This window comes from Eptatretus burgeri, chromosome 11 (genome assembly GCF_056783735.1).
Source record: "Eptatretus burgeri isolate ZD-2024b chromosome 11, Ebu_testis_v1, whole genome shotgun sequence".
Classification (NCBI taxonomy): domain Eukaryota; kingdom Metazoa; phylum Chordata; class Myxini; order Myxiniformes; family Myxinidae; genus Eptatretus; species Eptatretus burgeri.
The window spans coordinates 82,541,268-82,569,007 of NC_140971.1; the positions used below are offsets into that span (position 1 = coordinate 82,541,268).

General features: G+C 41.5%; 1 protein-coding gene across 8 annotated transcripts in view; it reads right to left on the minus strand.

The window, feature by feature from the left end:
* The window catches only part of LOC147017495 ((Lyso)-N-acylphosphatidylethanolamine lipase-like), a 179,648-nt gene extending 162,367 nt beyond the window's left edge, over positions 1 to 17,281 (minus strand). Inside the window, exons 1-2 of one of the 8 annotated variants that reach the window (XM_085847202.1) lie at positions 17,135 to 17,258; positions 16,808 to 16,951 (exon numbers count right to left, since the gene is read on the minus strand). Coding sequence is in view for 3 of the 8 variants with exons in the window: in XM_085847198.1 (XP_085703324.1) it covers positions 7,906 to 7,955 (50 nt within the window). In the remaining 5 variants the exon portion in view is untranslated. Of the gene's footprint in view, positions 1 to 7,905; positions 7,971 to 10,025; positions 10,249 to 11,084; positions 11,176 to 16,807; positions 16,952 to 17,037; positions 17,059 to 17,134 lie in introns of those variants that run through there. The other 7 variants (XM_085847204.1, XM_085847199.1, XM_085847200.1 and 4 more) reach the window with 7 other exon arrangements.
* Positions 17,282 to 27,740: the final 10,459 nt, after the last annotated feature.

Here is a 27,740-nt window from a genome sequence, read left to right on the forward strand (position 1 = left end):
TACTTTACCAATCACACACAAAGAACTTCGGCACAGGAGGAGGTCATTTGGCCCATCATGCCTGTGCTGTAACAACCCTAGTAATGTCATCCATCCACATAAAAGCTACCTACCATCCATACAAGCCAATATCCCCATACTCTATCTCTAACACATCCAGGCAGGGCCAACCATAGATCAAATGATTCCCCAAGCAAGGGGCGTCTTCAGCACCCCCTCTCCATTTGCTCAATTTTGAATACCTTATGAGGTTGTAGCGAGGGTAGGCAGTGGTGTGGGTGTCGCGAGTGCAGGAAGGGGTGATGTTGCAGCAATACAGATAGGTAGGAATGAAGTCAGGAAGCTTTGTTGGAGATTAAACGATTAAACATGTAGATTTGCCATTCTTCAGGAAGGAGTGTAGACAGAATTGTGTGTAGTTTTGAAGTAGCAGGAGTTATGGACATCGAAGGAACGTTAAATTCCATCGTATCGGGTCACCCCAGGAAGACATTAGTTATGGTACACCTCTGGACAAATGCTTTTGGGAAAGTTTACTCGGAGGATTTTTAAAATAGGCACAGGATATTGGTTAAGTTATTGAAAGCAAAGGGTAGTGAGGTACCGAGTTTATTTTTCTGGTATTCTCCCAAGATTGGGAAATGGGATATAATTTATCAGTATCGCGATAGATATCAACCTATAGTGACAAGAATGGTGAAGGGAGGAGGTTTTGAATTAAGAAAGCAGTGGGAATCGTTTCAGAGGCAAAGGGAATTCCAGGCTGAAGGAGACAGGGATTTATACAATAGAAAGGAGGTGATTATGGGAGGATATAATAGAGATATTAAAGATAATGAAGGAAATACCCCCTTGGGGAGGGTAGCTTATGAGGAGAAAAAAAATGTTCAGAGGAGATCTTCAGCAGAATTGACAGTGATTTGACCAGGGACCATAGCCTGAGAGTGAAGATGGGAGCAAGGTAGGGGTCCTTCACTCAGAGAGTAGTTAATGGATGGAATGATCTCCCTGTAAAGGTAGTGGCAGCAGAAAGAGTAGATAAGCTTAAATTTGAATTAGATAGGGTACCAAGAAACATTGGCGTTAGAGGGGTACAGGGATATTGGCAGGGCTTGTCGGTAGTTTGAGTATGGATGGGTGATTGTGATGTCTGTGAGAGGGTCTTGAGGGATAGTGTGTCGTCACTGTATATTCTTCACTTTAAAACCACCTTCACCCTCCTCCCCCTCCCCTCTAAAAAAGATTTATGCAATTTTTCACACCCTGGTGATATCCCTGAGCCTGCCACACGTTTCTCATCCCCACGACTAAATCAAGTTGTCAGCTTGACAGATTTCTTGAATCTGGTGTTGGTGTAGTGCAGGCATTATGGGCCAAGTGGTGCGTAAATGTTTCCTTTTCTACAGTATAACTTTGTAGCAGTTGCACAGCAAGCCCAGCAGCCGGCGCACCCTCCCCCCCCCCAAGTGTTGCGTCTGAGGTGGTCGCCTGCCTCGGAATCCAGGTACCTATCTTTAAATCCCATTTAGACCTATCCATCCCATCTGCTGCCACTACCTATCCTGGGAGACCATTCCATGTATTAACCACCCTCCAACTGAAAGACCCCTACCTTAAAACTGTCCTAACTTCCATCTTCTTTATCCTTAGGCTGTGGCCCCTGGTCCTAACTCCTAACACTGTCTACTCTGCTGAACACCTCCACCACACCTAACTTGTCCACACCCTTCATCAGCTTAAACATCTCAATAAGATTCCTCATAATCACCTCCTTTCTAATGCAAGACACCCTGTCTCTTTCAAATGTTCCTCATAGCTTAATCAAGCTCACCCTGGAATCAATCTAAAAGCTCGATGCTGTATCCTCGTTATGGCAGCCATGTCCTGAAGCAGATGTGGTGACCAAAGCTGTACCTAATATTGTGGATGAGGCTTCACTTCTGCCACGTGGCAGGGAGTTATCAGATCGCACCGTGACATTTCTCAGTTCTGCTTAATGGGAAAACACACAGACAGATTTACACAGGGAATGTTGCAGCGTCTGGAGGGGAAAGATGGGGCTTAGACACAAACAACTAGGCAGGGAAGGACAGAGTTTTCAAAACACCCCATTCGATACTCTCGTTAATTACATTCATTCGATGGCACTTGTTCTGAAATGCACTATGAAATAACAATGATAATATCTATTCCACATTTACCCCTCAAGCCATCTCCGTAACAATGCTAATCTCGAAGGAATGCTCGTTTTTACTGGTCAGGCAAAATAAATTGAGAAAGTTGTTCTTGAAACTCCTTTCTGAGACAAAAATTGAATGACTTCCTTCTGGAAACCAGGCCAGACCTGTTACTTGTCAAACTGATGTTTTTACATCCTCGTGGAGGATCTCGAAGTGTTACTCACGTTGTTGTTCTTCATCTTCTTCTTGTGGACTTTTTTGTTTCACAGCCTACAGTTTTCATCGAAACTTCCTGAAACTTGCCATATACATGTAAAAATACCCCACGCAGACAGTAACCATCTCCGATTTTGAAAATTCCTCCCATAAAAAAAGTTATGACGTCAAAATATCTCCGCAAATGGAAATCGCCTAAAAAATGATCTCCGAAACTGGGCAAGCTTTTTGAATTCTGTTTGCGGGAATAGAACAGGGCATTAGCAGAGATGAATTACCGCACGTATGATACATCACTATGACGTCATATCAATTTTTATGACGTGATTCCTATTTTTTGACATTTTTTGTTTCACAACCCAGATTTTTCATCGGATCTTCGTGAAACTTGCCTTGTATATTCGTCCATTTGCCAGAGAAGTAACCTTGTTGTCCTCAAAAGAGTATGGTTTTATGGTGGTTTCTTGTTCACAGGCATGCATAGACAAAATTAAGCTTGGTTGCCCGGATGGCAACCATGGGGAAATCTGTTATTTTTGCACAAATACAAGATGGCCGTCATCGACCGGGCTGAAAATATAACTTTTTAGGTAATGAACTTAAAATTACACATGAGACATCTTTTCCATATAATTTTGGCACTAGGAATCGATATTTAACCTTATTTTTGTGATTAGAAGTAAATTTGAGGTCAATGTTCGAGTTCCTGGCAATTGTTTGCCGTATGAGATACATTTTGAATTACAACAAGGTCACTATTCTGACAACTGGACGCTCACATACGACATTAATGCGAGTTACTAATTCATTGTTTTGTTCTTCACTGGAGTATCTTCAGAAGTCATTGACTGAAATGGGAATTACTTATGTCCACATCTCTGTGGATCTCCAACTCTACATGGTGGCATGCCAAATCAAGTGGCATGACGTTGATCGCTTTAAAAAATGTGATTCTGAGGTCTGGGATAATGCACACTGTGCAGTCCTTCTGTGGTTGTATTGGCAAACTCATGCGTGGGTCTGGTGTTGAGACTCTCATCAGTTCAGCATTCGGGGGCCTGGCAGGAATCATGAGTGGCAAGTCCTGGGTTCGATCAATGAGAGCCTTCCGGATGGTTTTGACTGCCCTTCTCATTTCCTTCCTCACCACCGGCCCCAAGACATTCCAGGAGTTGTGCAGCTACCTTGAGACATGCAGACAGCACCCAACTGGGAAGCACTGGGTTGATAACTTCATCAAGCCTACTCTGCTTGTTCATCAACTTCTGCGTAGAGAGAGGGAGGCAGACTTCCTGCTGCAACAGCTAACACTTGAACGCATGCTTTCCTACTTTATTGTTGCTGGTCACCATCACTATGCCCGTTACATCACCCATCACCTTCTGGAGATGCGCTATCTGCTGCCACCAGATGCCAAGTCAGAGCTCATATCAGGTGCTTTTGTGTGTCGTCACCAGGAAGGCATTTGGAATGGTGTGAGCTCTGATCAGTTCGGTGAACAAACTGCTATTAGAATTGGCAAGGGTGGCCTCAAGGGTATGACTCTTTCTCCAGAGATGGTAGCAGAGTGGATCGATTCCTTTCCTGTCACTGCCTACATCTCAGATACAATGGAGCACATCTACCCTGACTCCTCAAACAAGGACAATGAAGACCAAGTGAGAGAAAAGGACACAAGAATCGGACCACGTCACAAGGAGGAGGGGAAGAAGAGGAGAGAACTTGATGCAGATGATAGACGCCAGATTTTACTTGAATTGTCGAATGTGTCTCATCCTCTTGAGAATCACTCACCACATCTGTACAGCATTGCCAATGGTCAAATTGCTCCCCGAGAAGCTGAAGTGAATGTTGAGGATTCCGTGGTTATTGGTCAGAAAATTGTTGCAGAGTTCCATGCATCCCTTCCAGGTGGATTCCATGCAACCATCGCATGCCCCATCAAGACAATGGAGCACTTACAGAAAGGAGTGAAAATTGGGGACAAGATGATCTATGATCTAGAAACCATCTTCCTCAGGCTGCTGACTATTGGACAGCAAAGACAAATGGAGCTAGGACCTATCTTCCAGTTTGAGCTCTGCGCAGTACCCCCCTCACTGATTGATGAATATGGGTGCTTAAGGAAAGGCAACAAAGCACCACTGGCACACAAACTCTGTGTTCAGGCACAACAGCCTCTGCAACCAGATGTTACCATTGTTGACACGAGCCAACTTCTCTATCATATTGTCTGGCCTTTCAGGGGAACTGTGTCAGTCTTAGTTGAGTCCATCAAGACAAGGCTGTCTACCATTGCTGGTCAGAAGATCTTGGTCCTTGACAAATATTATGATGTTTCTGCAAAGGACCATGAACGAGTGAGGCGTGCTGGCATTGGTTCCATCAACTATGACCTCACAATAAACACACCCCTGCCTAGTCGAGATGCTATCCTGAAAAACAAGCAGAACAAGTTGCAGCTGTCCAAGGTTTTGAGTACCTATAACTTTGGTGAAGGAGTTACTGTGGAGAGCCGTAGCCATGGTGCGTTCAACCATGATGAAGCAGACATTACAATGATCTCACACCTGCTCATGGCTGCTGAATGTAATGCAAGAGTGATACGTATCCTCTCTGATGACACTGATGTTTTTGTATTGATGGTTTACTGGGTTTACCAGCGCAACATCCAGGCCACAGTGCAGATGGAAAGGTGGGATGGAGCAATTTGGGATATCAACACCACCTGTGACCAGCTTGGCCCCAAGTGTCTGCAGCTTTTGGGAATGCACTACATCACTGGCTCAGATACCACGTCATACCCATACAGCAAGGGCAAAGTGTCAGCCCTGAAGACACCGAGAGCTGGCAACTTCCCTGGTTTGTACTCCGCACTTGGCGAGCTGAACGCAAGCCATGAACAGCTCATGGAAGCAGGGCGGACATTCTTCTGTGCCCTGTATGGTCAGCCAGAAGGTACCACGATGAGTGAGATGAGGTACTATATGTACACAAGGAAGTCTGGCAAGCCCCTTAAGCTCATGGCATTACCTCCAACTGAGATCAATCTCTTCCTACATATTTTGCGTGCACATCTACAGACGGTACTTGCAAAATCAGCGGATCAGCAGGCCCCACCTGAACTTGACATTGCAAAATATGGATGGGACATCAGAGATGGAATCCCAGTGCCAGCAATTTCTGCTTCTCCACCAGCCCCTTTGGACCTCATGGATGTTGTGCGGTGTGGATGCAAAGCAGAGGGGAAGGCCTGCAGTACTGCAAGTTGCAGTTGTCACCATACAAAGATCTCCTGCACGCTATACTGCACTTGTGGTTGCAGTGACAAGTGCTTCAACCCACACAAGACTGTGGAGGACAGTGAAAGTGAAGTGGAACAAGGGAGTGTCGAAGCAGAACTGGAAAGAGACGAGGATACCGAAGAGGACGAGTACAATGAATGGGAATGAACAATACGTAAGTTGTCCACTCGGCTCTATGTCCTCTGTTCCTAAGATGTCCAATATGATGACATGACAATGTGTATGCTTTCTGATTATTATCAACATACTGTTCTGAACCATTCATGACTTCACTTTTGCATTGGTGTTGCATAATTTTCAGCAGAAAATAGTCATGGACATTTCATGTGAACCTCGGAGCCTGGTGTTGGCGCAGTGGTTAGGGCAGTGGCTTGGGATCCAAAAGGTCCTGAGTTCAAGCCCCGTTGGGCCACTGAATTAATACACCAGGGGGTTGACTCAGCCTGTCATCCTTCCGAGGTCGGCGAAATGAGTACCAGTGACCTGGGCCGGTGTATACCCCGGTTAAAATAGGTGTACCATATCCCTGTGTCGTAAGAGGCGACCAGGGTTGCGTCAGGAAGGGCATCCGGCATAAAACATGTGCCAAATCAGTATGTGGATCATACGGATGATCCGCTGTGGCGACCCCTAAAAGGGAGCAGCCGAAAGAAGAAGAAGAAGAAGATTTCATGTGAACCTCTTACCGATTTTATTCCTGAACGTAAAAAAATAACCCCAAAATTGGATTCCTCATGTCAAAATCATATGGAAAAGAAGTATTACACAGGATTATATGTTGACCGATTAAAAACTTAGCCCCATCGTCTGACCTGTAGCGGCCATCTTGGATTTATGCAAATTACAGGAGTTCCCCAAGGTGGCCACCCTGGCAACCAACCTGAATTTTATTAATGGACCCATGTTAGTCCAAAACAATCATAAAACCATACACTTTCCACATCAACAAGGTTGACAATGGAACACATAATAACGGCAAATGGACTATATGCAGAAAGCCCACACGCAGGCAGTAACCATCTCCGATTTTGGAAATTCTTCCGAGAAAAAAAGTTGACATCATAATATCGCCGCAAATGGAAATCGCTTATACCATTATCTCCGAAACTAGGCAAGCTGTTTGAATTTTGTTTGCGGGAATCAAGCCGGGCATTAGCACAGATAATTTATCGCAAACCTGATACATCACAATGACGTCATATTCGTCGTTATGGCGTCATCATTAAGAGGACGAGGATCTTAGCTCATTTGAGCTTGTTTTTAAACGTTTTCACCTTTTCAAAAAAAAATAGCTATGTAAAAAATAAAACATATGTAACAGCTGTAACAAAGAAAGATCGGTGAAAGGGAAGGTGTAACATGTAAGAGATTTATGCTCCGTTCTAAAACAAAACTTGTAATCAGTCGATTCTGTTCCTTGCTCATTTCATTTTCAAACATGGAAACTTTTGATTTCTGACGGGGATTACCAGGAACTTTCAGGAAACAGGTCTTTGTGCCCATGTGAGTAATAACCAAGCCACACCACAAACCATCTGATCCTACCACCATCCCTGGTTAAACACGTAGAATACTTTTGATTACGCTTGAAAATGTAAAATATTGGATAAATTCCAGTTTCTAACAGAGGACAGATGTTTTTGCAACTGTTATTCATGACAATTCCCAGAATAATGCAGGGATCAAGTCATATGCAATGTTGAAGCAAAAAGCATAGTTGTCAACTCTACCGCTTTTGGCGGTATACTTGAACAATACTGTTTGTTTGTTTGTATACTTGAACAGCTTACCGATTTTATTTCCCAATAATAGTGAAAAATCCCACTTTCACAAAATAATGTAACTAACCCTAATCGCCACCACTCACCCACTCGGTCACTCCGTTCCCTTGCACCACAGATCCTTTCCATCCTATCCTACCTGTTTTCCTTCTCTCAATGTTGGCAACGATGAAAATGATGGGGGTGTGATAGCCATGGAATTTTCATCTCTTTTTCTCACTATTAAACGGACCACTATATTGAAAAAAGGTCAACTGGACAATTATACACAACTAGCAGGGGCTACCCAGGGCTGCCTGACTGGGGTGGGGGTGGATGGTGGGGAGGGGATACCCAATGCTACCCAGCTGCCTTTCCTGGCGGTGGTTTCGGGACGTGTTGGACATTGAAAAACTGTGGGATTATTGGCCTCATGATGGTTACCTGTTGCTTGCAGACCGGCAGCAGCACTGCCTGACCACACATCCCAACATACACTTGATAACGCCATTTGGTGGCCTCAAAATGGACGTCAAGGCCACCCTGTGGTAGCTTAAAACCCTGTCCAGATTCTGACGTACCCACACCCAAATTTTTGAGCCTCGAGGTGCTGCAGCTTGACTGTGAAAAAAAAAAAAACACACACACACAAACACTTGAAAATATGTATTTAGATTAATGATGTCAAACAAGCTATCAGCCTAACCCCCCCACCCCCAAAAAAGAGGCTCTTCAAACTAAAAAATAAATAAATACATAAATAAATGGGGGCTCATTGCCTGTCGGCCAACTGCCGATTGTATTTCAAGTACTGCACACCATCATCACGAGAAACATATGGATCCCAAAGACCGAATGGTATGTTTAGAACAACTGATACACCTGTTACCATGGAAGGGTCGTGTTATTATCCTCTCCCCGGTCTATAGATTACAGTGGTTCTAGGCTTTGGTCCGTTAGTCTGTGGAGGATGTGCTAAGCATGTAATGCTTCAAGAAGGTCGGTTTTCGTCCCCTTCAGTTTAGTGTAAAACAGAAGTAGCAACAGTTTAAAAAGGTAATCATACACGTTTGTGTGTTTGTCATATTTTTACTTCCGGTTGGGGGTGCTCCACGAAACGCCATGATAAGCTATTTATATACGTTAGTACTGTGTGTGTCCAAGGAGGAATACCCCCTTTGGGGAGGATTGCTTATTAGTATTCATATTGTTTTGTAATAACATTAATATTAAGCTATCATTATTAGTGTTATTACTTTTATGAGAAGTGCCCTTGGAAAAAAACATGCAATAATAAGCTATAATCGATCCACTTTTTTGTATACATAGTCGGGGCTCATGGAAGAGCTGGCACACTGAACGGATCAGAATGTAACAGACAAACTTAAACCCCAAAAGCTTAACAAGGATTTCACCAAAAGCAGAAAACCACTTTGGGGAGGGGGGGGCAAATGAAGTTGCTACAACCTCCATCGTGTGACCCTTAGTCCTCCTGTCAAGTTTGGTTGCGATTCGAGAAACAACGACCGAATGTATCACATTCAGACACAGACAGACAAACACCAAATTGCATCTTTTAGTACAACTAGCAGATACCCATCTACAACAGGTATGGGGGACAGGACGGATCACAATACTCGGTTACGGTAGTTTCTTTGGATGTTTTGCGCCGCATTCAACAGCTCAGTTCATATTGGTGACGTTTCTGCGTGCCCATGGTAGTGTTTGAGACCGGTCGCTTTAGATTGTTGGCCTTGACACATCGTGCCGGATGAGTAACACGAACGATTTGATATATTCATCGTTTCTATATTACCTCCATCAACAGATTAACAACATGGCAGGATAAAAATGCTGAGTTGAACAAACGTCCTGAACTCATGGACTTAGTTAGGTAAAGCATGTCGTCTGGGACCCGGCCGTCAGTTTGCCGTCAAACGCTGCTGATTGTGACGTCATCGATTCCCTCTGAAAATTATATCCATATTCGATTTTTTTTGAACCCGCTCTCACCTGCGTAAATACATGGAACACATAATGAAGATTTCGGAAGTACAAACAGAATATGTTTGGAGAAAAGTGTGTTAGAAGTTCCAGGCTTACGCCCATTATATTATGATTATGTCAGCCGTTTGGCTCATACCAAAGCAAAAAACTAAAAGTAAACACAAGCCTTGGGATCATTTATTTATTACCAGTGCGTGCCCGTACGTGCATGGCCTTACCTGCATGACCGTACGTGCGTGGCGGTACGTGCAAAAAAAAACAAAAAAAAAATTTCAAACCTATCCTCCCTGTTGTTGCCAGAAACAACAAACAACAACCACACAGTCCGTTCCTTCACTCTCGTAAACGACGACTGGGTTGGGGCATTGTGCTTATCTATAAATGTGCACAAGAATCGAGAAATTATGGATAGATACAGTAAGTCATCACTATCTGGAAGTCAGTATGTTGTAACCTGTAATGGGGAACACGCTCTAACTTGGCCATAACTTGGGAACCACTTGTCTGATTAATCTCAAACCTTGAAAAGGCACATACTCAGGTCCACAGCAACATACCTGGCACGTTTCAATTAGATCGGCCCAGTGTTTGTCGAGAAACAGCGGTGTCTGTCTCTGTCTCTCGGTGTCTCGGTGTCTCGGTGTCTCGGTGTCTCGGTGTCTCGGTGTCTCGGTGTCTCGGTGTCTCGGTGTCTCGGTGTCTCGGTGTCTCGGTGTCTCGGTGTCTCGGTGTCTCTGTGTCTCTGTGTCTCTGTGTCTCTGTGTCTCTGTCTCTCACACACACACACACACACACACACACACACACACACACACACACACACACACACACACACACACACACACACACACACACACACACACACACACACACACACACACACACACCTGGAATTATAGATAGGCGAGTGCATGCCCGTAGGTGCATGCCCGTACGTGCGTGGCCGTATGTGCAAACCAAAAAAAACAAAAAAAGAATTTCAAACCGCATGCCAGAAACAACAACCACTCAGGCCATTCCTTCGCTCTCACGTGCCCGTACATGCGTGGCCGTACGTGCAAAAAAAAAAAAAAAAAAAAAAAAAAAAATATATATATATATATATATATATATATATATATATATATATATATATATATATATATATATATATATATATATATACTTTAAAACCACTTGCCAGAAACAATCCTTCGCTCTCGCGTGCCCTACGTGCGTGCCTGTACGGGCATGGCCGTACGTGCGTGCCCGTACTGTGTAGCCATACGTGCGTGGCCGTACGTACAAAAAAAAATTCAAACCGCGTGCCAGAAACAACAACCACACAGGCCGTTCCTTCGCTCTCGCGTGCCCGTACGTGCAAAAAAAAACCAAAAACTTTCAAACAACCATACAGGCCGTTCCTTCGCTCTCGTAAACGACGACTGGATTGGGGCATTGTGTTTATCTAAAATGCGCATAAGAAATCGAGAAATTATTAGAACTAGTGCGGGCCTGTAGGTGCGTGTCCGTATGTGTGCGCCCTACGTACGTGTTATCACTTTCATTGAAGTAACAACTGCTGTGATACTTACACACACAGAGTTAATTAAAATCCAAATTAAAATCAAGTTTACCTCCCTGTCTTCGCTAGCCATGACATCGCTGCCATTGACCATTGCCACTCCTATGCCACGGTGAGGCGACAGGGTAGGATTTGTGGGAGACCTGAAAGTACAGTGTCATTAGGTATTCCATGTTCAAATTGTTTTAGTTTGAAAATAGCTTAAAAAAATAGTTTGCAAAGCATTCCACAAAATTGAGATGTGTTTCGTTGACAAGCATGTTGAGTGGAGCTGAATTCCTTAACACTTCCAAAGGCCACACCGTTTTGACAATTGGAAACAAAAAAAAGTTGTGCACTTTTTTTGATAAATTATTTTTGGAACAATTTTTCTTCAATAAATAAATAATAATAAAAATTGTCTCCATGTACATTGTACACACCTTAATCTCGTTAGCACCTCTTCATAAACAACATTGCTGAAGAAACGGCGCTTCTTCATTTCCTCGTCCAGGGCAAGAATGCGGAGGCTGCTGGATCTGCCAACGTTTTGATAAATTATTCGTTTTAATGGCCAATTATTCAATTAGCGCCAACGTATTTTGCCTTTTCGCAAGGAAAAACACGAAGAGAAGAGAAGAGAAACTTGTAATGGCGAACGCGGCTGAGGTTCTCTTCCCCATCGGCCACGCCTACGCAGCAACGTGTCCTGTCATTGGTTGGTAAATAAATGGCCGCAGCAACGTGTCCTGTCATTGGTTGGTAAATAAATGGCCATAACTTGGGAAGCACTTGTCCGATTAATATCAAACCTTAAAAAGGCACATCCTCAGGTCCCCAGCAATATACCTGGCAAGTTTCAATTACATCGGACCAGTGGTTGTCGAGAAACAGCGGTCACACACACACACACACACACACACACACACACACACACACACACACACACACACACACACACACACACACACACACACACACACACACACACACACACACACACACAGCTGGAATTATAGATAGATGTATACACTGGGGGCAACAGCTTGCATTGAGAATAGAGAAAGGAGGGTGATTGGAGAGCAGTTAGAGGGCAATGGGAGAGTGGGAGGGGAGAGAGAGAAGGGGAAGGCCAGAGAAAAGGACTAAGGGGGAGAGAAAGGAAAAGGCAAGTATGAGGAACCCATGGAAGAATGAGGTGGTTGATTAAACATTCCTATATTTGAACAAGTTTATACGATTATACACCTGATCATTCAATCATTGAAAAAGGAAATTCGACTGTAATCCACCGTTCCATTTCTACAGAAGCAAACGTTAATGCATTTTTGATTGAAAAAATGATCCAAATATTAGCGAACGTAGTGAGCTTCATACTTAACGCGTGCACATGAGAGAATAGGAAACAACAACACAATACCCCTGGCTATTTGGAATCCGTGTCGTTGGATATGACCTTTTGCTTCCGGTTGTTTTTAAATGCTGTGCGGTGTATAAACACGATTGGGTTTTATTTCTATCTTGTGAATATTACTTAACGCCATGAGAGAATAGGAAACTTAACATGAGAGATACTTAAATAACTTAACATGAGAGAATAGGAAACAACAAAAACAACACAATACCCTGGCAATTGTGAATCCGTGTGGTTGGCTATGACCCTTTTGCTTCCGTTTTTTTTTTTTTGTTTCTGGTTTTTTTTTGTTTCCGGTTTTTGTCATGGGGAATGATGCATGCCGGGAGATAAAGGCATCGTCGGAGACATGAAAGACCCAAATAATATCAGACATGGTGCCTTTTCGCAAGGAAAAACACGAAGAGAAGAGAAGAGAAACCTGTAATGGCGAACGCGGCTGAGGTTCTCTTCCCCATCGGCCACGCCTACGCAGCAACGTGTCCTGTCATTGGTTGGTAAATAAATGGCCGCAGCAACGTGTCCTGTCATTGGTTGGTAAATAAATGGCCATAACTTGGGAAGCACTTGTCCGATTAATATCAAACCTTAAAAAGGCACATCCTCAGGTCCCCAGCAATATACCTGGCAAGTTTCAATTACATCGGACCAGTGGTTGTCGAGAAACAGCGGTCACACACACACACACACACACACACACACACACACACACACACACACACACACACACACACACACACACACACACACACACACACACACACACACACACACACACACCTGGAATTATAGATAGATGTATACACTGGGGGCAACAGCTTGCATTGAGAATAGAGAAAGGAGAGTGATTGGAGAGCAGTTAGAGGGCAATGGGAGAGTGGGAGGGGAGAGAGAGAAGGGGAAGGCCAGAGAAAAGGACTAAGGGGGAGAGAAAGGAAAAGGCAAGTATGAGGAACCCATGGAAGAATGAGGTGGTTGATTAAACATTCCTATATTTGAACAAGTTTATACGATTATACACCTGATCATTCAATCATTGAAAAAGGAAATTCGACTGTAATCCACCGTTCCATTTCTACAGAAGCAAACGTTAATGCGTTTTTGATTGAAAAAATGATCCAAATATTAGCGAACGTAGTGAGCTTCATACTTAATGCGTGCACATGAGAGAATAGGAAACAACAACACAATACCCCTGGCTATTTGGAATCCGTGTCGTTGGATATGACCTTTTGCTTCCCGTTGTTTTTAAATGCTGTGCGGTGTATAAACATGATTGGGTTTTATTTCTATCTTGTGAATATTACTGAACGCCATGAGAGAATAGGAAACTTAACATGAGAGATAATTAAATAACTTAACATGAGAGCATAGGAAACAACAAAAACAACACAATACCCAGGCAATTGTGAATCCGTGTGGTTGGCTATGACCCTTTCGCTTCCGTTTTTTTTTTTTCTGGTTTTTTTTTGTTTCCGGTTTTTGTCATGGGGAATGATGCATGCCGGGAGATAAAGGCATCGTCGGAGACATGAAAGACCCAAATAATATCAGACATGGTATATATTGATTTTTTTTTTTTTACTGATTTTAATATTTCACTGATTTTAATAAAGATATCTCCCGCATCATCAAAAAATAATTTTTAATCATGATTTACGTTATTTGATCGCTGATCCCGAATCCAGGCCGAAGTAACCGGAAATTGCGTATACAGTTGTCAACAAGTTATGGGTAAAGTCAGAAGCGAATGTAAGAAGAATTCTACGTTCACTTCTAGTATTTCTTTTTTTCAGATGAGATCCTGTTCTAGGCGGTGTAGTTGTTGTTGTGAAGGTAATATTAATTTTTTCAGATGAGATCCTGTTCTAGGCGGTGTAGTTGTTGTGAAGGTAATGTTGAGGTGGTATTTATTTTTTTAGAGGTGATCCTGTTCTAGGCGGTGTAGTTGTTGTTGTGAAGGTAATGTTGAGGTAATATTAATTTTTTTAGATGAGATCCTGTTCTCGGCAGTGTAGTTGTTGTTGTTGTGAAGGTAATATTTATTTTTTCAGATGAGATCCTGTTCACGGCGGTGTAGTTGTTGTGAAGGTAATGTTGAGGTGGTATTTATTTTTTTAGAGGAGATCCTGTTCTAGGTGGTGTAGTTGTTGTTGTGAAGGTAATATTAATTTTTTCAGATGAGATCCTGTTCTAGGCGGTGTAGTTGTTGTGAAGGTAATGTTGAGGTGGTATTTATTTTTTTAGAGGTGATCCTGTTCTAGGCGGTGTAGTTGTTGTTGTGAAGGTAATGTTGAGGTAATATTAATTTTTTCAGATGAGATCCTGTTCTCGGCGGTGTAGTTGTTGTTGTGAAGGTAATATTAATTTTTTCAGATGAGATCCTGTTCTAGGCGGTGTAGTTGTTGTGAAGGTAATGTTGAGGTAATATTAATTTTTTCAGATGAGATCCTGTTCTAGGCGGTGTAGTTGTTGTTGTGAAGGTAATATTAATTTTTTTCAGATGAGATCCTGTTCTAGGTGGTGTAGTTGTGAAGGTAATGTTGAGGTCATATTTATTTTTTTAGATGAGATCCTGTTCTAGGTGGTGTAGTTGTTGTTGTGAAGGTAATGTTGAGGTGGTATTTATTTTTTTAGAGGTGATCCTGTTCTAGGCGGTGTAGTTGTTGTTGTGAAGGTAATGTTGAGGTAATATTAATTTTTTCAGATGAGATCCTGTTCTCGGCGGTGTAGTTGTTGTTGTGAAGGTAATATTAATTTTTTCAGATGAGATCCTGTTCTAGGCGGTGTAGTTGTTGTGAAGGTAATGTTGAGGTAATATTAATTTTTTCAGATGAGATCCTGTTCTAGGCGGTGTAGTTGTTGTTGTGAAGGTAATATTAATTTTTTCAGATGAGATCCTGTTCTAGGTGGTGTAGTTGTGAAGGTAATGTTGAGGTCATATTTATTTTTTTAGATGAGATCCTGTTCTAGGTGGTGTAGTTGTTGTTGTGAAGGTAATATTGAGGTGGTATTTATTTTTTTAGAGGAGATCCTGTTCTAGGCGGTGTAGTTGTTGTTGTGAAGGTAATGTTGAGGTAATATTAATTTTTTCAGATGAGATCCTGTTCTCGGCGGTGTAGTTGTTGTTGTGAAGGTAATATTAATTTTTTCAGATGAGATCCTGTTCTCGGCGGTGTAGTTGTTGTTGTGAAGGTAATATTGAGGTGGTATTTATTTTTTAGATGAGATCCTGTTCTAGGCGGTGTAGTTGTTGTTGTGAAGGTAATATTGAGGTGGTATTTATTTTTTTAGATGAGATCCTGCTCTCGGTGGTGTAGTTGTTGTTGTGAAGGTAATGTTGAGGTAATATCAATTTTTTCAGATGAGATCCTGTTCTAGGTGGTGTAGTTGTTGTTGTGAAGGTAATATTAATTTTTTCAGATGAGATCCTGTTCTCGGCGGTGTAGTTGTTGTTGTGAAGGTAATATTAATTTTTTCAGATGAGATCCTGTTCTAGGCGGTGTAGTTGTTGTGAAGGTAATATTGAGGTGGTATTTATTTTTTTAGATGAGATCCTGCTCTCGGCGGTGTAGTTGTTGTTGTGAAGGTAATGTTGAGGTAATATTAATTTTTTCAGATGAGATCCTGTTCTAGGTGGTGTAGTTGTTGTGAAGGTAATGTTGAGGTAATATTAATTTTTTCAGATGAGATCCTGTTCTCGGCGGTGTAGTTGTTGTTGTGAAGGTAATATTAATTTTTTCAGATGAGATCCTGTTCTCGGCGGTGTAGTTGTTGTTGTGAAGGTAATATTAATTTTTTCAGATGAGATCCTGTTCTAGGCGGTGTAGTTGTTGTGAAGGTAATATTGAGGTGGTATTTATTTTTTTAGATGAGATCCTGTTCTAGGCGGTGTAGTTGTTGTTGTAAAGGTAATGTTGAGGTAATATTAATTTTTTCAGATGAGATCCCGTTCTAGGTGGTGTAGTTGTTGTGAAGGTAATGTTGAGGTAATATTAATTTTTTCATAGCAAAAAGACTTTAATTTGATATTTTTAAGAAGCGAATGTAAGAAGAATTCTACGTTCGCTTCTCGGCTTTGCCTATTCCATATTATCCCTATACACTAATTTTCTCCCGATCGAAAGACGATTCCAATCAAAACTTAAATTGGATTCCAAGAAGCAAATCGGATTCCTTTTGACGGTTGGGACAATCGCAGTGATGATACCGAGATCCGAGTAGATCTGCGAGAAACGCCATTCACCTTTTTTTTCGATCGAGGTCAAGTATGAACCCGATAAAAACTCGAAATGAGATTTCATTTTATTGACAAGACTTCCTCCTACACACGAAACCCGCATTCAACAAAATGTTCAGCAACGGGACTCGAAACGAATTACCTTGAAGAGATCAAGGGAATCCGGAAGGTAAACGCACCAAGAATGACGTGTTAACAGTCAATGATGGACCAGACGAGCCTTACTGTAAGGCCAATCGTGAATACAGGCACGTACAGTATGACACTGAACACGTCGACCACTAAACTGTGGATCAAACACAATAAAAAGTAATTAATTGGTTATTTACGAACATGGCCACTTTCTCCTCGCACCTATATCGTCACACTTACGTATTCCTAATCGATGTTCAATTTGCATAACCTTTAGCCAGGTCGTAAACACTTATTACCGCCAATTTAAAGGACAATCTTAAATGAAGATTCTTACGCTCGTGTGACGTCGCCACCCATTGTGCCCACAGGCGGAGCACGAGGAAAACGCTCCAATTGATTCGTTTATATATTTACTCCTTCAATCATCATCTCATTCGTTCTTCACTTGTTTACTTCTTTACGGGACTCGTTCTGCTGCAAATTTGCTTCATTGAAATCTCGAATATTGCTCAGGGAAGGTCCTTCCCTGAAGTAAATAATTGTAATGTACTTGTTACGTAAGTTTAGCGGAATTAATTTTTTTTTACATATAAAATCATATAAATGCTCCCATGACCCATGCAAGGAATTTCAACGCAAGGAGGAAGGAGTCTGGTCCATCAAAGCATGCGCTCGTATTACCAACTTTAAAAAAACAAAAAATTCTGGGCATCATGCTGAGCCCATTGTAAACTTCCTTTTTAGCCAATCCTCACAATGCAAAACTTCCTTCCAGAAAATAAAATAATAATAATAATAAAACATTTATAAGATGTATTCGGGTCTCTGCCATGGTTGAGTCCGAGTTCTGCAAAAGTATCCGTCCACGGAGGGAGTGGGTGTGACGAGTATGGCAAAATAAAGCAATTTAGACTAAACTATAAAAAAGACTAAAAATTTTAGACTAAAAAATAAGAGAAACTAAAAAATAAAACCAAAAATTTTTAGACAAAAAAAAAAGATGAAAACTAAAAAAAAAGACTAAAAACTTTGGACTAAAAAACAAGACTAAAAATTTTTAGACTAAAAAATAAGACCAAAATTTTTTAGACTAAAAATAAGACTAAAACTAAGAAAAAAGGATGAAAATTTTAGACTAAAAAATAAGACAAACTAAAAAATAAGAATAAAATTTTTTTAGACCAAAAAAAGATGAAAACTTTAAAAAAAAGACTAAAAACTCTGGAATAAAAAAATAAGACTAAAAATTTTAAGACTTAAAAATAAGACTAAAACTAAGAAAAGGACAAAAAAATGAGACCACAAAATAAAACTAAACCATTTAGACGAAAAAATAATATAAGACAAATACTAAAATAAGGCAAAAAAATAAAAAAAAAATAAGACTAATATTTGAGATAAAAATAAGGCAAAACTAAGGGCAATGTGTGATGTTTTGTGTCAGTCAAGACCCTGTTATTTATTATGTGTTGTTGAAAAGGTTAGAATAAACCTCCTGTAACTCAGGACCTTGAATTTAAAAGAGAACAACCCATTATGGAAGGAAAAAAATTTGACTAAAAAATAAGACAAAGACTAAAAAAATATAATGTATAATGGCACAAAAACGATTACAACACCATTGCATGAGCAAACTGACTGTGGAAGAATGGCTGAAATGAAATGAAGAATGAAGACTGTAGAAGAATGTGGCTGAAGATTGTGTAAGGTCTGCCAATATTATTACCTCCACCACCAAAGGTTTTCCACCCCCATCTGTTTGTCTGTGAGCAGGATATCTCAAACAGTTATGGACGGATTTGGACGAAATTTTGTGGACAGGTTGGGCGTGTGCCAAGGAAAAACTGATTAGATTTTGGTTAAGATCCGGATCAGGATACGATCATTTTTTTATGTGATCCTTCACCATTGAGAGGTAGGGCCAAACACAGTATATATACTGTAGCATAATATCTCAAAAAGTTGTGGATGGATTATGACAAAACTGAAGGAGAGTTGGGTAGATAACAAGAACGAGATGACGAGATTTTGGTTAAGGTCCAGATGTAGACCCGGCCTATCAGTAGGATACAAAATGTAAGCTGTTACACTGGGCTACAAAATTCCAAGCCTGCCGTTCTTTTTAAACATTTTCGAATTGAGCGCTTGCTTGAGTGCTTAAGCCACTTGGAAAGCGTTCTACAAGAAACGTGGTAACTGAACACACCCCAAATGGTGTCACGTGGCCGGTGGAGAGGCAGAAGTGTAAAAAAGACCGTCACGTGCTTCATGTACGAGTACGACCCTTCATCAATGTAAGTTTGCAATTACCCAGCAGCTGCCCCCTGCCCCCCCCCACCCCCCGTGCCAAGGTAACCAAAATGTTCTTACTATATTATTTTTACACGTGGAAAGTGACGTCACAACAAAATATTCAATTATAAAAAGCCTTTCTTCAACAAATTGATGTAAATCCCATAATAAGTTTATTACTTTTAAATCTTTTCTTGGATGTCAGGCAACTATATAAGCGTGCACGGGCATTAAGCCATTGATAAATACTCAATATATGGTTCCATCTATATATGACTAAAACTCTCATCTTGGGCGCAAACATTTTAGGGCCACCTCACTCACCATTCTCCTGCGGTGTGCAGTATCAAGGTTCGTTCAAATCGGGCAACGAAAAAAATAATTAAAAAATCAATTCCCGATTCAGTCAAGTACTCTTCGGGAGAATTTGATCAATGCAAACAACCTCAGCGGTATAGTTCGCTGGAGCTATCTTTTTTATTTTCTTGAAAAAAATTTTTTTTTTCATCAACCGCCTTCACAACGGGAACCCAACGGGTTCACGGGTCGTCGAGTTAAAAATTAAAAACCTGATTCACGCAAAGAGCGCTGTATTAGTACAGGACACGGTGTTGGTGTTCGCATCGCACCACTCACTCCGTCTGTGAGGGTCAAGAAACCCGAAAGGAAACGTGATACATCTGAAAACAAGAGGTGAAGAACTTCACACGCTATTTATTGGGTGTTACGTAAGTACGCAGCACTGGGCGAATTCCTTTATAAGAGGTTGACGTGCCGTCCGTGCGTCGTTCGTCGGCGTTTACTATGACGTCAGACGGTGGTCTCGTGATCGGCGGTGTGGTCAGAAGTAGTTTGTTTTGCCGGCTCGAGCGGCTGTTTTCCACTTCTGCGGGAGCAACGTGGCGATGAGGATCGTGCTGTGGTCGTGCTTCGCCCTCCTTGCTCTCCTGTCGGTCGTCGCGTACGCACACCCACCGACATCATGCAGATCGTCATACGGCAGATACGGAGCGTCGCCACAGAGTGCTCGGTGCACTCCTCCGGTCATTCTGGGTGAGAGTACGAGGTTTTTGTCTCCTGTTACGAGGACTCTTGGTGCTGATAGAAAACCTTCCATGGCGGTTCCTGTAGATCGAATCGGTTTTATTCTGAGGTAAATACAATGTGTAAACGTGATGTCGGGTTAAAAATGATCATTAATATCCAGCACGACATCTCAACAAGGGATGGACGGACTCGGATGAAACTTGGTCGATGAGTTTGTGAGGTGACGAGAAGAACCCGATTAAATTGTAGTTTCCCTTCAAATCCAGATCCGACCAATCGGTGGGATCCAAAACGTCAACTGTTGCGTGCGCGTGTGTGTGTGTGTGCGTGTGTGTGCGTGCGTGTGCGTGCGTGTGCGTGCGTGTGTGTGCGTGTGTGTGCGTGTGTGTGTGCGTGCGTGTGCGTGCGTGTGCGTGCGTGTGTGTGCGTGTGTGTGCGTGTGTGTGCGCGTGTGCGCGTGCGCTGTACGAGTTGTACACTGTCGGACTCCGCCGTTCGCGGTTCATGGAATGCCACCGGCTCCTATATCCGCGGGTGACCTCCCGGTTTCTCTGACCTTCTACCTTTGTGGACATATTCGTCCTTTTTCACAGGATTTTTTATTTTTTATTTTCCGGCTTGTCCGTCCGGATTTTCGTTTATGCGATAACTCAAGAAGCAAATTGTACAATTTCATCAAACTTGGTTAAAAAAGGTAAAGTAAGACAGGGCAATTAAGTGATTAGATTTTGGGCCAGATGTGATAAAGGTCAAGGGTCAAACTCTGAAATTTTTACTGTTTACACCCTGACTCAAATATTGGACAGAATTTCATCAAACTTGGTACAAAGGTAAAGTTAGCCAGGGCAATCAACTGATTAGGTTTTGGGCCAGATATGCTAAAGGTCAAGGGTCAAATATGTCAATACTCAAGTGTTTGTGCGGGAGAGCAGAGGCATACCCGTCGACTGCGCGCAGTCGAATTACTCTAGTTCCCTCATGAATCTCAAACCGCTGGAAACCTACCCCCATTTTACCACCCCCCCCCCACCCCCATTCAAACAATGATGCCCTGACATTTTTCAGGTACGTATCGAAAGTGTCTAGGTGGGTGTGAAGGCTTCTGAGGGGATCTAATGGAGTTGAGCTCTCGTAAAGAAATTGACTCAGGAGTGCAACACTGCAATAACGGGCCAAATTATCTTCTGCCTGTTCAAAACCCTTGATTTGGGTGTGTCGTAGTCAACAATCTGATCGTAGAACGTTTTACCACAAAGTAGTGAGGTCATAAACAAACGTTTTGCTTTTTACTCTCGCTGAAGAAGGGGGAATTACATTTGGGTTTGTCTGTCTTTCTTTGTCCGCACAGAACTGTCGTGTTTTTCTCTGCAACTGCTTGTCAGATTGAGATGAAATGTTCACCATTAGTGCGACTACTCATGTCGAATGTTTCAATGGTAATTATGATGTCATGTGGTGTGGCAACCATGTTGGGAAAAATGGAAAAACTTTGGACTTCTGTCTCTGAAACTGCAGCAAGGAAAAAATTGAAGCTTGGTACATAGCAAGGACTCTTCATGGGGAATGAGTGATTTTTATTAATTTTATTTTTCCTAATGACATCATAGGTGCCTTCGTTATGATGTCATAATTGCATATGTAGAACGCTCCATTCGATCAGTATGAAAAAATTTCAGGGTCATCTCGGGATAAAATTGTCCACAGATTTTTTTTTTTGATGACTTCATCAGTCACATGATTAGGCAGCAATAGTGTTAAAAAAAGAACGAAATAAAAAAAAAATCTCTGAAATTCCTTAATAGATCGAGGCAAAACTTTACACATCTTGCTACCTTTCCATGAGGAACAAAAGGTTCACGCATGACAACATAGGTCACATTGTTTGGCAGCCATATTGGATTTACCCTAAAACATATAAAAATTTTCTTCTCCAGAACAGCTGGACAAATCGAGGGGAAACTTCACACAAATGTTCCCAAAGGCATGCGTGTACAAGGTTGTTGAGGAATATTTTGATGTCACATGGTTTGGCAGCCACATTGGATTTAAGAAAAACATTTAAATAATGTTTTCTCTGGAACTGCTTAATCATTCGACGTGAAACTTCACAATTGTGATCTAGTACCGATGGGGAATGCATGTTTTAAAATTCAACTTTATCAGACACATGGTCTGGCAGGCAGAATTATTTAATTTTGATGTGCTTTTATTTATTTTATTTTTTTTGATGAAGGTTCAATTGGCTGTGCCTGGATGGGTTTGAGGGTAGAGGATTATCAGCTGAAATGTAAATCTTATCCAGGTTCCTCCTGTTGACTTCATCTGTTTTTGTTTTTTTTTGCTTGTTTTGGGTTCCTTCTGATGACTCCAATGCAGGACTGTACCCATTTGGTCTTCCATTTGATTTGAATTTATTTTAATCCCATTCTGAATTCAATTGAATAATCATAAATCGTCATGGGTCAGGTGTCTGATCAAAGTGGGACGTCTTGGTACCCAGTCATCTCTGCCAGCAGTTATAAAGTGGCAGTTCTAATTATGTCATTAATTACGTAACACGCCAAACAAGTCCTGGTGCCGGTCTGCAATCTCTGATTGCTCTTTTTTCTTGTTTATATACTGTATCCTGGCAGAGTACCTGCAACATGCTCTTCTGACATACCTTTCATTTGGGTGGTGTTTCGGCAACTGACAGCTCTGTATAGGCAAATAAATAAATAAAACCCGCATTAAGTGCATGAAGTAAAAATACCTTCCGCTTATAATTCAAAACACCTCACTGCACTGGAAAACGTGGGGATAGAAATAATGTTCCCATATAAAACACTTTGTGTATTTATGTATTTTCCTGACCCCCTTCATAAGCTCCATTTGTGTAGGGTTTAAAGGCCACGATTGGGTGTTCACTATGGTCAAAATGCCCAAAACATCCCGAGGACCCAGAAGACCCAAATCGGTGATGATTCTGTGTTCATTACCGTGTATTTATCAGTACCAAAGAAACTTGAAAAACATTTTTCTTGCTTTCCAATTTTTTTTTAATCTATAACACTATCTCTGAAAGCCACTTCGTTTAAAAATACAACTCCGACCTGTCATTTTGACAGGCTTTATGCTGGTGTGCCATAAATGATATACACTTGCAATACCCTGACCCTGCCTTGAGGCAGCACTATAGCATGAAGTTGTGGAAAAGCACAGATCAAACAAGGAGGAGACTGATCAGAGAGGCCACCAAGAGACCAATGGCAACTTTGAAAGAGCTGCATGCCTTGATGGCAAAGACTGGTCAATGTGTGCATGTGACAACAATATCCCAAGCACTCCACAAGTCTGGCCTGTACAGTAGGGTGGCAAGAATGAAACCATTAGTCAAAGCCCACCTTTAGTCCCATTTGAGGTATACATACAAACCCCTTCGGAGATTCTGAAGCCATGTGGCAAAATGCAAAACTTTGTGTTTGGTGCAAACCCAACACAGCACATCACCCAAAGAACATCATCCCTACTATGTGAAGAAGCATGGTGGTGGCAGCATCATGTTATGGGGATGTTTCTCATCAGCAGGGATTGGGACTTCTCAGGATCAAAGGGAAAAATTGATGGAGCAAAATTCAGAAAAATCCAAGAGGAAAACCTGCTGCCCTCGATAAGAAAGCTGAAATTTAAAAGAAAGTTCACCTTTTAGCATGACAACGACCCAAAGCTACACTGGAGGAACAAAATGATGAATGTCCTTGAGTGTCCCTGTCAGAGCCCTGGCCTAAATTCAATTGAAAATATGTTGCATAACTTGAAGATTGCTGTTCATCAACGCTCTCCACACTTGACTCAGCTTCAACAGTTTTGAGCAGAAGAATGGGTAAATATTGGCCAATCAAGGTGTGCAATGTTGGTAGAGACCTATCCCAACACTCACAGCACTAATTACTGTCAAAAGTGCTTCCACCAAGTATTCTCTGGGAGTGGGGGGTGTGGGGGGGTGAAAATCCAGCCAAGATATTGTAGTTTTGTGCTTTTTTTTTTCTGATATTTGTAAAACTTGTTTTTCACTTGGAAGTTGTGGGTTACTACGTGTAAATAGAGGTGGGAAAAGTCTGATTTGATGCATTTTTATTTCAAGCGATAAGGCAACTGTGTGTGTGTGTGTGTGTGTGTGTGTGTGTGTGTGTGTGTGTGTGTGTGTGTGTGTGTGTGTGTGTGTGTGTGTGTGTGTGTGTGTGTGTGTGTGTGTGTGTTTTTTTTCATTTTTCACGAACGTTCTCTTAACCATGGTATCCTTACTGTAATTCACTGACTGGTGTGTGTTTGTGTGTCATGCTACTACTCCAGTTCTGGCCTGATTCCATTCGGATTTGCAACATTGGATCGGCATGACCTCAATTGATGTATAGGGGGTGCTTTTGTCTTGGTGGGGTGGGGGGACGGGTGAAATATTTGTAAATGTCTATCATGTAGCATGGCTTTTAGGTGCGAGAGGGTATTGCATAGTGCAGTGAGTTGTTTTAAACTGATGGCAGTAAGCATGTTTTTGCTTCATACACATAACCCAGGTTTTTTTAATGTTTATTTTATTTTATTATTTTATTTTAATTTTTGGGAGGGATTTAACAGCTGTCAATGGCCTATGCATCACTTAAATATTGGTATGCATCAGAAGAACGTGTTTCATGCTTGGAACAAGATCAGCCATAGGGCGGGTGCTCTGCGAGGGAATGTAATGCACAGCTTGTATGATCTTGTAAAAGTTGTCATTCTCGACCCTCATTGCAACTGGAAGCAGAATCACATGAATTACTACTATTTTAAGCCTGGTGTTGACTTCGTGGTTAGGGTGGCGGCTTGGGATCCTAGGGTCCTGAGTTCAAGCCCCATTGGCCACTGAATTAAAAATATACACCAGGAGGTTGACTCAGCTTGTCATCCTTCCGAGGTCGGCAAAATGAGCACCAGTGTACTGGTAAGGGGGACACTGCATCAGCAGCATTGCCGCGTCCCAACCAATGATGCAACCAGCAGCCACAGGCTGCACTCGATGGAGAGAGACCACTATTTTAAAATGGCTCCAACTCGTCCCACCTTTTTGTGGGGTCAGATGAGGAATGTTTCTTTTTTTCCTTCGTTGCCCTAGTCTTTCATGACCAGGCAGATGACTTTGGGAGGATTCTGTGATTTATCCAATGTTTCGGTGGTAACTCGTCTACTTTCATGACAGACACCGGCCATGGGATCTTTAAAGTCCACCTACAATCTGCGTTGGCAGACATGTCCGATAGCTTAATGCTCTTCTGTGGCACGGCACACGGGAGTTGTGGCTGGCCATAAGAGTTTTAGCCCATCATCGTAGCAAAAGGGAACTTGTTCTCTGATGAAGGGTTTGAAACTGCAACTGCGTGATTTCTATGCTGATAAATGTACTCACGAATCTTCAAGTAATAAAATCAGTTGTGTATCTTGTCTTGGGCAGACTGAAACAAGACTTCACAGGGACTAGTATTTTGTTAGATTGTTTCCTATTGGTGAGGATCTTTTCGTAGCATCTCTGGGTTTGTGGGTTTGAATGCAACTGAAAGCTGCAGTATTAAACGATTAGGGTTCTAAGCTTCTGGGAATTGAGCCACCAACATCGATAGTTTGCTGTCGCTGTCATTGTGTTGCTATTAATGCAGTTGACTCATAAATGATGAACAAGGAAGAGGTGCTCTACCTCCTGGTTTGTTACCTTTGCCACTGAAGGTAGATGGAGATTATGTTCTCACCCTTGTTTTTGGCTGACTGTCTGTTTGCATGTGAGCAGGATATCTCAAAAAGTTATGGATGGATTCGGACAAAACTTTGTGGACATGGTGTGCGACGAGAAGGAATTTATGAGATTGGGGTGAAGATCTGGATACGGATACTATAATTTTTTTTTTTTAAGTGATTTTTCTCCATTGAGAGATTCAGCCAAAAACAATATATATATATATATATATATATATATATATATATATATATATATATATATATATATATATATATATATATATATATATATATATATATATATATATATATATATATATATATATATATATATATATCTTCTCTTCTTCTTTCGGCTGCTCCCGTTAGGGGTCGCCACAGCGGGTCATCCATCATGATCCGCATATTGATTTGGCACATGTTTTACGCTGGATGCCCTTCCTGACACAACCCTGGTCACCTCTTACGACACAGGGATTATATATGTATATGTATGTGTATATATATATATATATATATATATATATATATATATATATATATATATATATATATATATATATATATATATATATATATATATATATATATGCGCACACACGCACACACGCACACACATCGCATGTTATTTCAAAAAGTTGTGGATGTGTTGTGACAAAACTTGGTGGATGACTTGGTGAGGTGATGAGAACTAGCTGATTTGATTTTGGTTGAGGTCTGGATCCAAATCCAGCTTGTCGGTGGGATATAAAACGTCAACTGTTTAACCTGGTGGAGGTATGCGCTCTACCGGGTGCCTTTCTCATTAATGCATGTCCAGTCAGCCAGCCTTGCTTGTAAATGAACAATAAATGGGAAAAATCTGCAGTTGTACCCAACTGCACAAGTCTTATTTTTGGCAATGCTGCATGATGAGTAAATAATAAAACCGAAGTGTGATGTCTAGTTTCAAAACCTCATGTATATAATATTTTTCAATGATCAGGGTGGTCTCCTTAATAGAGTCCTGGGAGGTGTACAGACATGACCAGTCAGATGTGGCTGAACGAAGAAAAGTTGTTTCAGACTAACTGGAACGGCACTCAGTAGAGCGCATACATCTGCCAGGCTGAACAGTTTACGTTTTGTATCCCACTGCTGGCCGGATCTGTTGGCCTGAACCAAAATGTAATTGGCTTGTTCTTGTCATCCAACCAAGTTATTCACGAAGTTTTGTCATCCATCCCTAACTTTTGAGATATTGTTTTTGCCCCCATCTCTCAATGGTGAAGAATCACTTGGGGGAAAAAAAAAAAAATTCTCCTATTTGGATCTGCATCAAAATAGAATTGATTCTTCCGTCTTACACCCAACCTGTCCACCAGGTTTCGTCTGAATCAGCCCGCAACTTTTTGTTATCTTATTCAGACTGAAAAAAAAACACTTAGGCAAGGGTGAACCACAACCACTTTTGGTGGCGGAGGAAACGAGAATGGCACTCTGTAGAGCACACTCCTTCACCAGGCTGAACAGTTTGTTTTGTATCACACTGCTCGGCCGGATCTGCATCTGGACCTGAACCAAAATCTAATTGGCTTGTTCTTGTCCCCTCCCAAACTCCTCCACCAAGTTTTGTCATCTATCCATAATTTTTTTGAAAAATCATTCCCCCCTCCCCACCCCACCCCATCTCTAAATGGTGAAGAATTGATTGGAAAATTTAAAATAAAAAAAAATTCTCGTTTCTGGATCTTCAGCAAAATCGAACCAATTTGTCCTCGTCATACACCCAACCTGTCTAAGATTCTTCTGAATCCGTCCATAACTTTTTGAGATAGTGCGATTTATATTATTTTTGGTCCTCTCTCTCAACGACG